Raw genomic sequence first — 16,577 nt, forward strand, 5'->3', positions numbered from 1 at the left:
CTACTAGCATCACAACCAACTCCAAGTAACCCAAGATAAATCTAACAGAAATATTAAAAATGTCAGCCAGGTGTGGGGGCACATGTCCTTAGTCCCAGCACTCTGAGTTCGAGGCCAGCCTGCTCTACAAAGTGAGTTCCAGGACAGCCAGAGGCACACAGAGAAACAAACCCTGCCTGGAAAAGACAAAGAAGAAAAAAAAAATGAGGGGAAAGGTGGGAGGGGCAGCAAAGGAGGCACTGCAGGAGGAGAAAGAAACTAAGTTTTTAAACTGTTGTTAAAGGATATAAAAGAAAATAACGCACATCAAAATGTCATGAATGGAAAGACTGAAGGAACCACAGGACAGACTAGAACCAACAGAAACCAGCTTAGCACCCTCAATAAACAGAAAACAATCACGGCTAAATTTCTTTGGGAAGATTAATGAGAAAAAGCGAAACGGGGGTGAGGTGTCGACTGACATAGGGCATGACCACACACCATTAAATTATAAGGGCCTAGAAATACAGCACCTGTGTGGGCCAGCACACAAAAGCCTTTAACTCAAGCCACAGGGGAATCCAGCCCTCTTCTGGCCTCTGGGGGAACTGCATGCGCATGCACATAGCCACACACAAATATACATAATTACAAATGGAATAAAACTTAAACAAAAAATACAGCACTATCTCTTTACTTTCTCTGTGATGGCCCCTGCAAGATATCTCTTTTGATATGAAGCTCTTAGCTCCCTGCTCCAACTGCCAGGCCTGCAGCCTCCTGCTGTGTCTCCCCACCATGCCGGACCCATCACTCTGGCTCCGTGGGCTCAGATAAACTCTCTTCCACAGACTGCCTTGGCCATGGTGTTTTATCACCTCAACAGAAAAGCAGCTAGTACACACAGTGTCCCAGTTAGGGTTTCTATTCCTGTGGTGAAAAACCATGACCAAAAAGAAAGTCGAGGAAGTGAGGATGGCTATTTTGGGTTGTTAACTTGACTACATCTGGATGAACTACAATCCAGACATGGAGGACACACCTGTGAGAAATTTTTTCTCTGCTTGTTTGAACGTGGGCAGAGCCATTTCTATATCTTGAGGCAGAGAGACACGGGTCTTTGATTGCTTCTAGCCTTAAAAACTGAGCACTGACTGGATTTTTGAACTTTCCATTCATAGCTCACCATTGTTAGATTAGTTGAACCATAGCCTTTAAGTGATTCTATAAATCCCCCTTATATATATGGGGAGGCATTCTATAAGTTTTTCTACTCTGGAAAACCCGACTAATATACGGAGGAAAGGGTTTATTTGTCCTACACTTTCAGATCACTGTTCATCATTGAGAAAGTGAGTACAGGAGCTCAAAAGGGCAGGAACCCGGAGGCAGGAGCTGATGCAGAGGCCATGGAGGGTGCTGCTTACTGGCTTGCTCCCCATGGCTTGCTCAGCCTGCCTTCCTATAGAACCCAGGACCACCTGCCCAGGAGTGGCCCCACCCGCCACAGGCTGGACCCTCCCCAATCAATCACTAATTAAGAAAACGCCTACAGGCTTGCCTATAGCCCCAGCTGTTATTGAGGCTCCTTCGTCTCTAATAACATAAAACTAACCAGCACACAGGGGAAACAATTTACCCACCGTGCCACTGCCATCTCCCCAGCCCTTGCGGGATCATTATCTATGTAGAGTTTTAGGGCGGGACCCTTCCTCCCTTCTTCCCTCTATGTGTGTGTGTGTGTGTGTGTGTGTGTGTGTGTGTGTGTATAGAACCCAGGATCTTCTGTGTAGCATGCAATCACTCTATGATGGAACACGCCTTTTGGTTCTTTAAAGTGCACTCCACGTTTTCCGGCTTCTCCTCTGAGCCACTGACAGCCCTTCTGATGTTGACACTTGCTGGCACACCTTGCTGTCATTTCTATGGTTCTCTACATTTGTCTCTGTGTCAAACCATTTTGAAAAATGTCTAAAATAGCAATGAAACTCGAGACACAAGACACAAATGTCACTAACGTCTGTAACTAAATACTTTCAATGGCACTACAAGCAGCTGGCGGCGCTGTAAGTTAGGACCAAGTCGAGGTAAAAATGGGCCAAGACAAGTTCACAGCAGACAGACACCTGACTGTAAAGCAACTCTAGAGTGCATAAATGTCAAAGTGTGAAAATGAAAATCAGTAAGACATAGTATAATGACTGTTTTTTGAAGGGGGAAATTCAATATCCTTTAATAATATGCAAGTTAATAAATGAGCACAGTCACAGCATGGGCTTCTGTCCTCTCAAAGAGATGAGATGAGAGTAGGAAAGTGTATGAACTGGTAAGAAAGTAGGTCTAAGACTATTGCAAGGCCAAAAAAATAACAACTAAAATAGGAGAGCCAGATGCCCCTTCATCCGGGCTGCTAGAGATGCTGTGCCTGTTGTGCTCATTGCTCCTACAGACGTCCCGTCCCTGGCTATCCCTCCATTCTCTCTTTCCCCACCCACTTGGTCAATCTAATCTAGACTAATGAAGCTGAAAAACCAGACCAGCAAGAATGTCTCACAGGAAACAAAAATCTGGCTTTTAGTTCATCAGTCTCTCTGTAACCTCGCTTCTTTCTTACTCTGGGTAAAATCGGGCATTCCTTCCTCTCTGCTCAGAAGTACCCCACAAACACGGGAGCTGCCGTTTATCAATGGGTTGTTGATATTTGCCCGATGGTCCTTGTAGACTGGGAGATCTGGGGAGCCTGGGGGCGGGGTGGGCTTCTTTTTCATGTTTGTGAGAGGAGAGTAACAGGCACAGCTGTCTTGGTCACTTATTAAGCCACCAGCAATAAGGAGAAATCCCAGAAACTGACATTAACCCAATGGGACACAAGTGCTCTAAGATTTGGTTTCTGCCTAGTGACGGTTAGAGCTCATTGTCAGCCTCACAGGGGCTGGCCTAGAGGCTGGCCTGAGGGATTTCTGGCTACTGAGCACGCCTGAGAGGGCTGGTCTTGATGGGGTTAATGGTTATGGGAAGATCCATCTTAACTGCAGGCCCGCTCCACAGGTGGAGCCAGCCCCTCATGAAATGGAGAGACTCCTCACTCTCCGCCGCTGATGGGGGAATGTGACCGTGGTGGGGGGTACCCTTTCACCCGTTCAGTGGCACCAGAATAAACCCTTCTTTACGTTGCTTTTGTCGGCGCGTTTTACCATGGCAACAGCAACAGAAATAATTACACGCTCTTAACACGCTTGAGGCTTAGGAGAGGGGTCATTCACTACACGAGTTTAACAAAAATACAAAGGAGCATTTAAAAAATACCACTAGATCAAATTAAGTAATGCTTAACATTTTACAGCTACAGCGCGCCGCATACAGACTGGCTTTCCACGCGGATTAACCCCTGCGTGCGCACCCCCACAGCCACAGCGAAGGGGACCAAGGCACCCGCAGGTTAAGCCACTTCTTCAAATACATCGTATTTGGCAGATCTGAGGGTTGAATTTAGACACTCTGGCTCCAGGGGAACCACGCCAAACCATCTGAAAGCAGTCATGGGACTCCAGAGAGAAGAAAACTTAAGCAAAGGAGGAAACATATGAACTACAGAAAAGAAAAAGGGTTTCGAGGTTGAAATCTTGAACCAGTATGACAGAGATGGAAGGCTGGCGCTGAAGAACGCATCACAGGGAACGTGGTGCCTTGACTCTGGATCTCCCCACGTGTTCTCCAAAATATTCTTCAGGGCAGAAGGGGGAGCAAAAGCAATAACATGAAAGCAACGGTCGGGGCTGGGGGCACGGCTCAGCGGGACGGAACCAGAGGACGTGCGCTCACACCCCCACAGCCCGCGTGAAAGCCAAGAACAGTCGTTTCCCTCTGGAACTCCGGGCCGCGAGGTGGGGACCGAGGGCGGGAGCAAGGGTGAGCGCCAGTTCCGGTGGGGAACCCCGCTCAAAAGACAAGGTGGAGGCTGATAATCAGAGACAGCCAGTCACACCCACCTCTGGTCTGCACACATCCACCCGCAACCGAGCCCACTCCCACGCACACAGAGACGAGCACACCGCAAACACACCCACGTCTGCCCTTCTCACTGGAAAGCAGAGAGAGCACAACACACTTAAAAGCACCGTTAAACAGAAAAAAATAAGCACCAGGCCCCAGCCTCGCTCTCGGAGCTGCCTGGAGTGTTTTGTGCAGGCAGCTGTGAGGGAGCGGAGGGAGAAATTCCGCTTCCAGGGTGAAAACACGGAGCGGGGACCAGCCTCACCAGCGCACTGGCTCCGGAGGACGCTGGGGAGCGCTTGAGGATCACTGCTCCTGGCAGAGAAGGTGGACGTGCGTGCTCGAGCCCGGGAGTGAAGGTAAGAGCGAGATCCCACGGCGCGGAAGAACCATAAACCAAACAGACGATTCCGGCTCCTCCAAAGAAAACGCTGCGCTTCACCCCTCGACGGAAGAGGGCGCGCTTAACCCGGTAATCTCATTAGCCTCCGCTGCGGGCCAGGACTAGACCGGCGCAGTCTCCTCTGCTCAAGGCAAGGCTCTACAAACCAACACCTTCCACAACCCACAGAGGAGAAAAAATTAACACAATACAGAATCGTTGGAGGACATGCGGACAACATCTACACTTAGAAAACGGAAACTAAGAACAGAAATGGGCTGGCCAGTGGTGGTGCACACCTCAAGTCCCAGCACTCGGGAGGCAGAGGCAGGCAGACGGCTGCGAGTTCGAGGTCAGCCTGGTCTACAGAGCCAGTTCTAGGGTAGCCAAACTTACAGAGAAACCCTCTCAGAAAGAAAGAGAGAAAGCGAGAGAGAGAGAGAGAGACATAAAGTAGGAAGGGAACGAAACAGAAACGCCTGAATTCAGGAAATAAATGAAAGAAAAGGACATTGGAAATAATCTATGAAAGACTAGATTTGAATAAAATTTAATAAAAGACAGTAGAGAAATTTTACAAGTAAAATGAGATTTTATTCTTTTCAAGACAGGACCAGGCTGTCCTCAGACTCACAGACATTTGCCTGCCTCTGCCTCCAATAGCTGGATTAAAGGCCTGGCCTAAAATGAGATTTTTTTTCCCTAAAAAAGCACAAAAGGTCACAACTAAAATGGCTGAAATGAAATATGGGCAAAAGGTCCAACATATGTATAACTAGGGTCTCCAAAGGGCTTGGGGGCATGAGACAGAATTAATATTTAAAAGTATAATTCAGGTGGTAGTGTACGCCTTTAATCACAGCCCTCGGGAGGCAGAGGCAGATGAATCTCTGTGAGTTCAAGGCCAGCTGGTCTACAAAGTGAGTTCTAAGAGAGTCAAGACTATTACACAGAGGAACCCTGTCTCAAAAAAAGAAAAAAAGTATAATTCAAGATAATCTTACAAAAATAAAAAAAAGATACTTGAATATAAATATTGAAAGGAAATTCAATTCTAAGTACCTAAAATAGCTGGGTCAGAACAATCTCAAAACGTATCCAAATACAATGATTACATTTTAAGAATAAAGGAGAAATCCTCAGGGGTTCCCATGCAAGAAAATACCCAACGAGGATCAGTGGAATCACTGATTAAAAGTGATTAAAGGAATCACTTTTCAATGAGATGAGAAGGTTATATACACATTTCTATAGTTTCATTCTCTGGAAAGAATGTCAGCTTCTACCTGTACTAATGCTTCTAAGTTTTTATCAAACTTGTGCTAAAAATTGACACACACGTACCTGCACAACCCCGCTGAGAAGAATGACAGGACACACACATTCTCACACATAACGTGATGTGGCCTGAGGTCCCCAAGGAAAGTTATTGCTACCATCCGAATATCACCAAAAAGAATGGCCAAAAGAAACCTACTATTCTGAATTAAAACCACAATTTTTATAACTGCTCTACAAACAGTGTGGTCATTTCTATTACCTAGATCCATCCAGATAGTTTTCAAGAAGCATAAGTTGGAGAAAATGCAGAGTTAAAAGGTTCAAAGTTGAGAGGTTTTTGTTGTTGTTGTTATATTATTAGAAATGTCTCTTCAGATAAAGTCGGTATCTGGTTTCCATGAAAAAGCTCACGCTATCGGTGAGCCGCGACATTACACAGAGAAGTGGGGTCCACTGTACTCTTCGGGCAGATTCCCACAATCCTCCTGGCTCAGCTCTGCGGTCCAAGCTTCCACGCAGAGAGGTAAGCAGCAGTGACCACTCAGAGGCCTGTGTTACTCCGCTAACAGAACAGTGGCGTGGGAACTTAGGAACAAGATCAGCCTCACGTCCGACGACTCCTACATGCACCAGATCTGAAGCTGAAAGCAGCCATATCGCTGCAGTCATACCTGAGTGACTTAACTCACTAGCCAGAGCCAGAACTACAGAGAGCAGGCATTTCTAACGTGTCTTTCCAGACACAATCCATGTGTACGGACAACAAAAAACTGCCTTACAAACTCCCCGTGAAAAGCTGCTCACCCACTGTCCTAGTCACAGGACACCCTGGAATCAGAAATTCCCACCTCATGTTAAGGGGAAAATGCACTTGTGAAAATCCTGCAGTGTTAAAACCTTACAGACAACGGCATACCTCCCTTTCTGACCTATCTGCTAAGCAGATCACAGAATTCCAATGTTGAACTCAATGAACTATAGGAACCTATACGAAACCTGAAAGCAGTGTGAGCTGCTTTCCTAACGCAGGCTCTTGGGACGATCATGGATGTTTGTGTTCAAGCCCCTGATGTCCAACAGCACAGGGGTCAGTTCCCTCGCTCAAGTGTGCTAAGGGTGGCCTCTTCCTTGCCACACTCGTTCCACAAAGGAAAGGACAATTCCCCACTCATTCAGCCTCAAGGAACGGTGACTACCCGGCCTGGTGGACAGGAAGATGCCATTCCTTGAGTCACATTTCCTATTGCATAGAGTTCCTGGCTTACAGGTTATTGAGCAAACAAGATGCAGAATGCCGATCCCTGCAGCGGTTGATACCTGATGCACCCAGCCTCCAAGAAGTGGGTGATAGGTTATCTGCTCACTGCAGTCCCCTGCTGCTCTGCCCAAGACCGGCTGGATAGGCCCACTACATCTAAACCTTCTCTACAATAACAGTATCTGTGTTGAGGGTCAGTCTGAGAATTGCCCAGAACAGTAACGATGATACTTTGTCTATTGATCCTGTGTAACCCCATGTGGAAAGAAAAATTAAAACTCAGTTTCTAGCTACAAAATGTGAATACACCAAATGGGGTAGTATTGTTTTAGCCACATGCAGCTTAGCTACTTCTGGCCAATTACAAGGTCCATGTATGCAGAGAAACGGAAAGGGAGTGAGGGAGGGAGAGAGAGAAGGAGGGAAGGAGAATCTAATACAAAGGCCAGAGCTGCCTAAGCAAGGCACACAGTGTAGGGTCTCTAAATCGGGAGCGCAGAAATAGAGAAAGTGGGTATTTAATTAGCCGAAAAAAATATACCAAGCAGGCCAAGTTTTGGCATACTAGCTTCTTGGACATGAACATATAAAATTGTTCTAGTGATCCTTCCCTCCTCCTCTCTCTCCCTCCCTCTCTCCCTTTTCATGTCTCTGCATGCATGGACCTTATAATTGGCCAGAAGTAGCTCAGTTGCACGTGGCTGAAACAATACTACCCCAGATGTGGACTGCAGAATCAGGAGGGCAGAGCTTGCTAGAAATCGGACTCTGTGCACATGCCTGTGCCTCCTGACCTGGAACTCAGGCCCAAGCTCATGAACCTGTGCTTTATGGACTCTCCTGGTAACCCCAGACCTGCCAACATGTGACACAGACAGTGTATATCTTGAGTGTTACAGTCTCCTAAGTGCCAAAGCCAAACTGCTCCCTCCCCCCATGAGCAAAGTGAACCAGAGACAGAGGTCCCGGCAAGGCAGGCCCTTCATAGGGGAAGAAAGCCTCTTTCCCCGGATGCCCTGGAACATGACTGTTAAACCCAAAGAACTAAGGAAATGGTGGAAGGGGGCTCGGCAGTTCAGCAGAGAATACTGGCCTAGCTTGTGCACAGTCCTGGGGGTGGGGGTGGAGGGTTCTCTAAGGGGGAGAAGAAAGGAGAGAGAGGAAAGGAAGGCAGGAGGGAGGGAGGAGGAGGAGGACGGTATCAACCCCATGTCCCTCTGCACTAGCCGGGAGCTGTGTATTTAACATCTCCGGCTTCTATGTGCTTCCAGTAAAGCCCACAAAGGAAGAGTTTCCGAGGAGCAGGAGTGTCATTACACCGCTATTCTGAGTCAGAATGCTGGAAATAAGAGAATAAAACATTGGACAGAAAGCAGTTTTTAATATACCATTCTGCAGAAAAGGGACTAAACAGTGTCCTGATTTTGTTTTTTAATCTTCGGGAAGTTTCTGTCCTCCTTTCCTGTAGTCTGGAGCCGGCACAGGTTCTAAACCTCCTGTCTCGTAGGCTTGTCAGCAGACAATCTGGGGCTTAAAGCTGCCCTCTCCCCTTTTTTTGATCCTGGTCTCAACCAAATGGAAATTTTCTAATCCCAGAGGCCTGAAACAGACCCAGCCTCCAGCTAGGAGAGGAAGGGACCTAATGCATCCCATAACTCCTACACACTCTAGTTCACCCCGTGTTAGAAATGGACCCATTCTGTAAATGAGATCATGTCCCTGCATGGCCCAGCATGAACCCACTTGATTCTGCCAGTGCACGATGCAGTGGGGATGATATTTCTGTTTCCTGGAAGATGTTTCTAGTCATCTCTATGGATATTTTCAAAAGTAGAGACATTTCGAATTTCAAAGGAGAGACTAAGGACCTTCCAGAGTCCTCACTCTAAAGCTTCCTGGAATCCCACGCATAAAGCAGTAGCTCTGCCCAGACCCTCTAGAAGTCAAAATATTATACGAAAGGACCGAACGGTAGAATCCGAACACTAGACAAAGCTGGTGCTTTGTTAGAACTGGGACACAGGGCTCTTGACCCTGTCCTTTATGCTCTCACATTGTACTGTTCAACTCTCGATTCAAACTTGTCCTGGGGTACAAAACAGAAAGGCATCCGTGCCTACCTGTTGCTGCGGTTGTTACGGTCATTTGCGAAGAGTGTGGCTCTGTGGGCTGCAGAAGGGTGACGTTTATCATGTAATCAGTGGCTGGGTACAGGTCTAAACACACTTCTGGAGCTTGGTCTCCTGTTGTGAAGTTAAAGACGGCAGCGTGATAAAAGTTCTCCAGATACCACCTCTGGCCCAGAACTCTCACCTGTCACAAGATGGAGAGATAGTTGGATTAGCTCCCTGTTGGCTTGCAGCTTTCTAGACTATAAACTGACTGGAGGTTCGACAAGAAACTTCCTTCTGTTAATCTTAGAATTATCCTTAAGATACCACTGAGTTGCTGAGGGCAACCTTCACAAGGCTACTGCACCTATCCTACCCAGTTTCCCTGTCAGGCAGTGTAAGACTAAGATTAAACTGCATAATCAGTGACTGGCAGGAACACGCACATCTCAGATAAACAAGGTGGCAGGCTATTCCAAAGCAATCCCTTGGTGCCCACTCAAGTGAAGACTGGACTGAAGGTACTGAGGAAATCCTTTCAATCTTTTCATCATGAGGAATGCATAGACAAGCTGCACTATGCAGGCACTTAAGCATTATGAGAACTACCCCAGGCTACGCCTTTAAAGCAGCCGTGCAGTGTCGTTTCCCTTGCTCCTTCCCTCCCATCAGAGCCGGTAAAAGCTGCCGGTCATGGGGGGGTCACACCTACTGCCGTCTGAATCATGCCACTCAAGCAGTAGTGAGTCATGAGGAAACACTTTTGTGAAGATGCCAGAATCATAGGACCAAACATTATCAACCAGCACATTCTATCTGGTGACACTGTGAGTTGAATGGTTCAATGGAAGCTCATCTCATTGGCTCTACCTCTCCCCATCCCTCCTCATTACTTTCAATCCCCGAGCCATCCTCACAGGCCATCCAAGACATGGATAACTGGCTCATAAGATTCCTATCTCATCCAAGTCCTCCAATTCTCTCGGATAGTGTAGGCACTTAGAGAAAATCCATCAAGACATGGCCTTGTGCTCAGTGCTGTGAAAGTCCTCCACCCCACTCCAGCCAGCCACAGCCAAGCTCAGGTCTAGCCAGCGTCACCAGCAGGGCTGAACGCAAGACCCCACCATGCCCAGGCTTCCTGACGACCCTCTAACAAAGGATAATGTGCTCATGTGACATGAACAACGTGTAGATCATCTTCTGCAGGCAGCTTTTGAAGGCTCACTTTTCCCCAGTGGGTTTAACTATAGTTCGTGTATTACATAACTGGATCTTTGACATACTGAAAGTCCAGTTTCTTTTCCCATTTTATGTATTCTTCAGTCATTTTAGTGTAGGGGGTGTGGCGTGTGCACCTGCGTGAATGCCAGAGCCTGCGTATCTTCTCACTGAACCCTGAGCACACACGTTCGGCTCGCCGGGCTGGCCTGCTGACTGCACATGCCACGGTCTCTGGCCCTTCGGTGGTGATGGGATCCTAACTTAGCTCCTCATGCTTGGGGCGGCAAGTACGTTACTAACTGAGCCACCCCCTCTCAGCCCCAAAAATCATTTGTTTTCTTAATCAAGTATTTGACTAGCTATAATAAAAGTCCTTTCAGCACTACTGTGATAAGCCTTCTTAATCATAGCATAAACTATTTGGGTCCTTGAATGTGTTCCTTTCTCAGGGCCCTTTCTAAAGTGAAAACTTAAATACTCGCCTGCTTAAAACCCTCCGGTAGCTCCTCATGAGCATTTAGACTCAAAGCAGAGAAAACGAGGCTTCTCACCGTCCAGCCACTATTTCGATTTCCATGTCCCCTCTTCCTACCTGCTCTTCTTTGCCTTCTACGTTAGCTACTTTGTTATTGTACCCACAACCCCCTTTTTCACCCTTGCTTAGACAATTCCCACTCCTTTCTATGATACAATGTAGTTTTTGCTTCTTTAAAAATTACACCTTGTCAGGGAGAAGTGAAGAGATGGCTCAGCAGTTAAGAGCACTGGCTCTGGCCGAGGACCTAGGCTTGATTCCCAGCATGCATATGGCGGCTCACAACTACCTGTAACTCCAGTTCTAGGGGAGCCAATACTCCACTCCTGGCCTCCGTGGGCATAAGGTACATATATGGTGCACGTGCATACATGCAGACCAAACATACACACTAAAATAAAACAGAAACATTTTGAAATTACACCTGAGCACAAGCACACACACACACACACACACACACACACACACACACACAGTGTCATTCTGTTATTTACTGCATTTTCATCAAAGACTCACTGTATCACGTTACTGTTGCCTGTTCATCTGTGCATTCCTATTTGTTAGGATTGAAACCCCCAGGTCATAATTTATGATATTCTTTTGATAAATGTTTATGGAATGAATAATTAATTTTAACTTTATTGTACTCTTCCAGAGTTTTCAGGCATGAAGTAACACCAAAGTGAATCCAAGTTCCTTCTTAAATTTGCTTTTGATTTGAGTTTGGGTATAGAAGAAAACTGAAGTTAAATGAAAGCCAGTGGCCACACAATGAGCTTCTTAAAAAAAAAAAAAAAAAGTCCTATGCCCCATGTGTGGATTTGAAAGCAAAGTAGCATATACATATTAAATGCTTTCAAAAGTAAGTGTGAATTCGTAGGCAGGAGAATGACAGAAAACCATCAAGTACGCAGTCCATTCTTTCGACTGAGTTCCTCCTCGCCACCGTGAACTCATCTCCAGAAGCAGCGACCACGAACAGTGCAGTCAGCCCAGGGGGAGTCTTTACCTATTCTGGATCTTCCACCGGAGATAGCCCTCACTGTAAGCAGAATTGGGGGTTTACTAAAGACATTTAATGTAGACTTGCTGCTAGGACACACCCCAGCCTGAGCGTGGGCTCTGCAAAGAAGGGTCACAGATCATGAAAAAGACACGTTTGGTGAGATTTTCAGTTTGGGGTTAAGAGTGAGAGGACGCTCAGGGGAAGAACAAGTCACCCAGCTTGGGGGACGAATCCCTCAGTGTTTTGAATGACTACTTCAAATGACTACTCAGACAAGAATAAGGGAACATCTTACTTGGTACATTTGTTCTGATCCAACTTTCCTAGAATGCCTGTTCAACTTCAAACAAGTTTCATTAAACACTGAAATATTGAAAATTCCATCATCTTCTAGGAGATCATCTTCTAGAAGACAAGAGAACATATAAAAAGGTTGCATCACCAAGTGTGGCTGGAACACTTTCAAAGGCTGGTAGCGGGTTCAACACAGGGGCACTTAGTCTACATTTGCTGTTACAGACTTGGGCTCAAGCACTAGCTCCAGAGTGTTTTTGTTTGAATGTGGGTGTGGGTATGTGTGCATGCACGTGAGCGTGTTTGCGCTGTGTGTGTTCTCAGTTGCTCTGCACCTTATTCTTTGAGGCAGGGTCTCTCCATGAATCTGGAGCCCCCGGTTCTGCTCGACCATTTGGGCAGCAAGGACCCTCCTGTTTGTTTCCTTCCCAGCGCTAGGATTAGAGGCATGCACCCTGCTCCTGGGTGTTATGTGGGTTCTAGGGATCGAACTCAGGTCCTCAGGCTTACACAGCAAGTTTACAAACTAGACCACTTCCCAGTCCCTGCCTCTCTTCTGGGTTTTCATTTGTTTGGGGTTTTATTTTCATTTTATGAGTCTTTTGCCTGCATGTATGTCTATGTACCATATGCTTGCCTGGTGCCCTTGGAAATTGTGAGCTGCTATGTGAATGTTAGGAACCAAGCCTTGTTCTCTGGAAGAACAACAAAAGCTCTTAACCACTGAGCTGTCTCTCCAGCCCCTTCTTTTGTTTTTTGAAACAGGGTCTTACTTTGTAGCCCAGGCCTTCTTGAACTTGCTATGTAACCCAGGCTAGCCCCTTACTCATAACCGCTTTTCTTCAGCCTGCTGAGTATCAGAATTACAGGCATGGCCACCACACCCAGAGCTACATCTACTCCTGAGCTGTGTAAACTTGGCCATGGCAGGTTCAGAAGGATTTCTTCTGAGCCTTAATTTTCCCATTTCTGAAATGAACTTATCCTGCTTACTTTCCTACTTCATGGGCAGCTGAGAGAACTGAGTGAAACACTGAAATGTTGCCGTAAAACTGCGACCTTTGTAGACAGCTAGTTGTGCTTACAGATGGGCCATAATAAAATGTCCTGAAGCATATCCGTGGACAGACAGTTTGAGACTACGGGAAATGGTGTGTAAAACTCTACGGGCTGGAAGCTTCCCAACAGAAAACGACTGGAAAGTAGATGATGAGGAAGAAGATGCAGACAGCAGACAATTCTCCAGCTCCTTAGCTCTGCTCAGCTAAGGTGGTTAACAACCAGGAGGCAGGCCCCGTCCTACCAGTCTGCAGAAAAAGTCATTTCCTCCTTCCTGCAGGGCAGAACATTCCTGCAATCCTTTATTTTCTTAACCCAGTTAAAACGAAGAGACTCCAGAGAATAAATTAAAGAACTCACTTTGAATCTAGGAGTAACAAAGCAGTTTCTAAGGAAAAGCAGATTTCCTAACAAACAAGCTTTGACCTTTTCCACCAATCAGGAGAAGGTGGTTTGTTTGTTTCTTCTTTCTGTGGTGCCGTGCTCACACCCACCAGCTCACATGTGCACAGCATGCTCTGTCCTCTGAGCTACAGCCACAGCAGCACACAAAAGTTGAGATCTCTGTCATGGAGACTCTGGTTATAACCACTTTTAATATGTAAGGCTCCCTCGGGAGTCTGTGCCACCTGAGAAATATTTATGATAATGGCAAATTATTCCAGTCAAAATCAGGATTGCCCAAGGCATTTTCAATATTGCTAACACATGTAACACGAGGCAATTAGATGAGAGACGATATTCCCTACTGTAACTGGAAAGTGTGAAGATGTGGCTCTAAGAATTTGAAGACCTGTCGTATCTCCTTTATCCTCACAGTGTTTAAAGTTTTCACAAGGATATTGGAGGTGGGGGAGCAGCCATAGGAGTTTGAGGATCGGCAAATGTACACAGGTATGAAACTTAGGGCAGAAACAGCACATCATGTCTGTGGCCGTGCACAGACCCACAGACCGAAGACAAGCAGAGCTGCTGTCTGCAAGTTCCCACCCGAGACACTTCCGTGCAGCCATTACAGTCTGAATTCAGAGGAAGGCGGGGCCGGGAACAAAGGCTTCTGGCTTCTACTTCCCACACCCACTCCTGACAGAAGTGACTGAGAATAACTGAAAATGGGTCAAAATTTGCATCTGGGTTGGAAGGAAAGGTTGGTTGCCATATGCAAGGCGGGCACACGAGGACATCTACGCTTGGCATAGTGTAAAAGAGACCAGGCGATGGGGAGGCTCGAAGCAGCAATCCGACCCGCCTTCCAAGCCATGAGCATGCTCTCCAAATTTCAAAGGAAGGACTAGAGAATTTGAGCCCATGAGGAAGCCGGACAGGCCATAGGACAAGTCTGGGATGGACGCCTTGTGGACCACAGTTAGCCCTTAAATTTAACTGCACATGAGAACCACACAGACCCAACACCTCTAAAGTGGTGCTTGGACATCTTCGGAGTGTGTTTTAAAGGTCACCAGGAAAGTACTAACCAGACCCAACCCTGCTTGGCTTCATAAATCAGCTGAGATCAGGCACATTCTGGGTGACATGACCTTAGACTCACCTGGCAATTCTGAGAGGCAGTCAGGGTAAAAAGTCAATTCACTACCATCGCTAACGCCAATGGTCATTCCCTAGCACACTGGAGACCTCAGGACCAGAGAGTTCCATGTAACAAAAACCCCGGGTTGACGAGACACCTTGACCCTGCTGCTTTGGTAGCCCGCCGCACCATCATGAAGCCAGGCAGAGCTGGCCCAAGGCCAACAGCTCCACAGGTCAACACAACAAGGTACTCAGAAATTAAACTCAGGGGGGTCAGCCTCCCCACAGCTCCTCCTCAAAGGAGGCCAGCCTGCTCAACCATAAGAAAATCCTTCACAGGAACGCTGAGATAAGCATATTAATGTCATCCAGTGAAAAGCGAGATCAAAGGGAGGGTCACCCATCTTATGAGGAAGCATCAGGCCAGACAGAGCTTTAGCTTCCTGGGATAAGTAATCTAGAAGGCTATGAATGATTCTATCACTAAGAAAAGGGAAGGGGAGGGAGGAATGCATGCAAGGTACCAAGGGGTGTTTGCTTTTTTGTTTTTTAAGCAATGTGATAGGAAGATTAAGCAGTACCTATTCTACACTTTCAATAATAGTTTCTCAAAAACATCCAAATGATTCTAACGAAAGAAGAATGCACTCGAAAGAAAATGTTGAGAAAGGCAGAAATGAAAAAGAGAAAAAGCTGAGATTGCCCACACACTCCTCAAAGAGGAAATGAAAGTGCACAACAGCATTTTCGGTGCATTTTACACACACACACACACACACACACACACACACACACACACACACACACGTATACGGTAGGTATACATTCCCAGAAGAAAGCAGGGAATTCTGCATAAGTGTGTTGGAAAAAAAGGGGGGTGGTGGCAAGAAGAGCCAACAATCTGAGATGGAGATCTGGAGGATCATTCCCAGTGTGTGAACAGATCACCCCACCCCCCCACCCCCCGGGGCACTGGGAAGACTGATGGAGTGCGCTCCATCCCGCAGACTGAAGCTTCGTGAGGAGAAAGTTCCCTCCTTTCCCATCTGTTGACCTCAGTGCCTGTTCCCAGGTCAGGCACTTACCATGTGCACGAATGGCTGACTAAGGGTTTACAGCTACTGCTACAGGGAGCTTTTTTGATATCCACATGACAATCAGATTGCCTCATAGGATTAGAAACAGAGTAGGGGAGACTGAGGTGTGGTTGGACGTTAGAGCCTGTGCTTCACTTGTTAGAGATCCAAGGTTTATTTCTCTGTGCTCCTCCCCTTCAAAAAAAAAAAAAAAAAAAGACAGTCACACTTTTTTCAGACCCCCCATTAAGGCGTTAAATTCCACAGCCATGTGATCTGTTTACAGAATGCTTAAAACAAGTTTCTATTTCAAGACTTTATCTCCACTCAAACTCTTATTCACTGGTAAAGGCAACAAAAGACAGTCTCCTATCACTGTTGGCTCAGAAAGGATCCGATTTCCACGGTGAAAAAAGATAAAAATTGTCTTTTAAACAGGTGAACAGAAATGGAGCAAGAAACAGAGAAAGGGGCTCAGAAAGAAGGTTAAATGGCAGCTGAAACGTCACGATGAGCACCATGAAACAAAAATAAAGCACCAGACAAGCAGGAGAAATAAATCGAGGGGAACAGCTGTTTCCTCACCCAGAGAGAAAGAAGTTAGCGTTGTTGGAGTGCGTTATCACCGGTAAGCAGAGAGACACTCACTCAAATAGCTTCTTTTAAAAATGCAGTCAGCTGCAGAAGAAAAAGAAAATCTGCACTGTCCGACTCACTGAAAAAAACAAACAAACAACGTGGACGCAACAAAAAAAAGAAGAAAAGAAGCAAAAGACATAGTGGTGTGGCAGTTGAAAGGAAAAGAAAACGTTAAGAGGGAAATCATATCCCAGGAAGCCATAGCCT

General features: G+C 46.5%; 1 protein-coding gene across 1 annotated transcript in view; it reads right to left on the bottom strand.

Moving 5' to 3' along the window:
• The window catches only part of Susd1 (sushi domain containing 1), a 124,400-nt gene that overhangs the window by 39,286 nt on the left and 68,537 nt on the right, over window positions 1-16,577 (bottom strand). The window contains exons 10-11 of the mRNA XM_055611612.1: window positions 12,068-12,177; window positions 9,017-9,209 (exon numbers count right to left, since the gene is read on the bottom strand). Coding sequence (XP_055467587.1) covers window positions 9,017-9,209; window positions 12,068-12,177 — 303 coding nt within the window. The remainder of the gene's footprint in view (window positions 1-9,016; window positions 9,210-12,067; window positions 12,178-16,577) is intronic.

The sequence above is a fragment of the Psammomys obesus genome, unplaced genomic scaffold, assembly GCF_907164565.1.
Source record: "Psammomys obesus unplaced genomic scaffold, mPsaObe1.curated_primary_1811, whole genome shotgun sequence".
Lineage (NCBI taxonomy): Eukaryota > Metazoa > Chordata > Mammalia > Rodentia > Muridae > Psammomys > Psammomys obesus.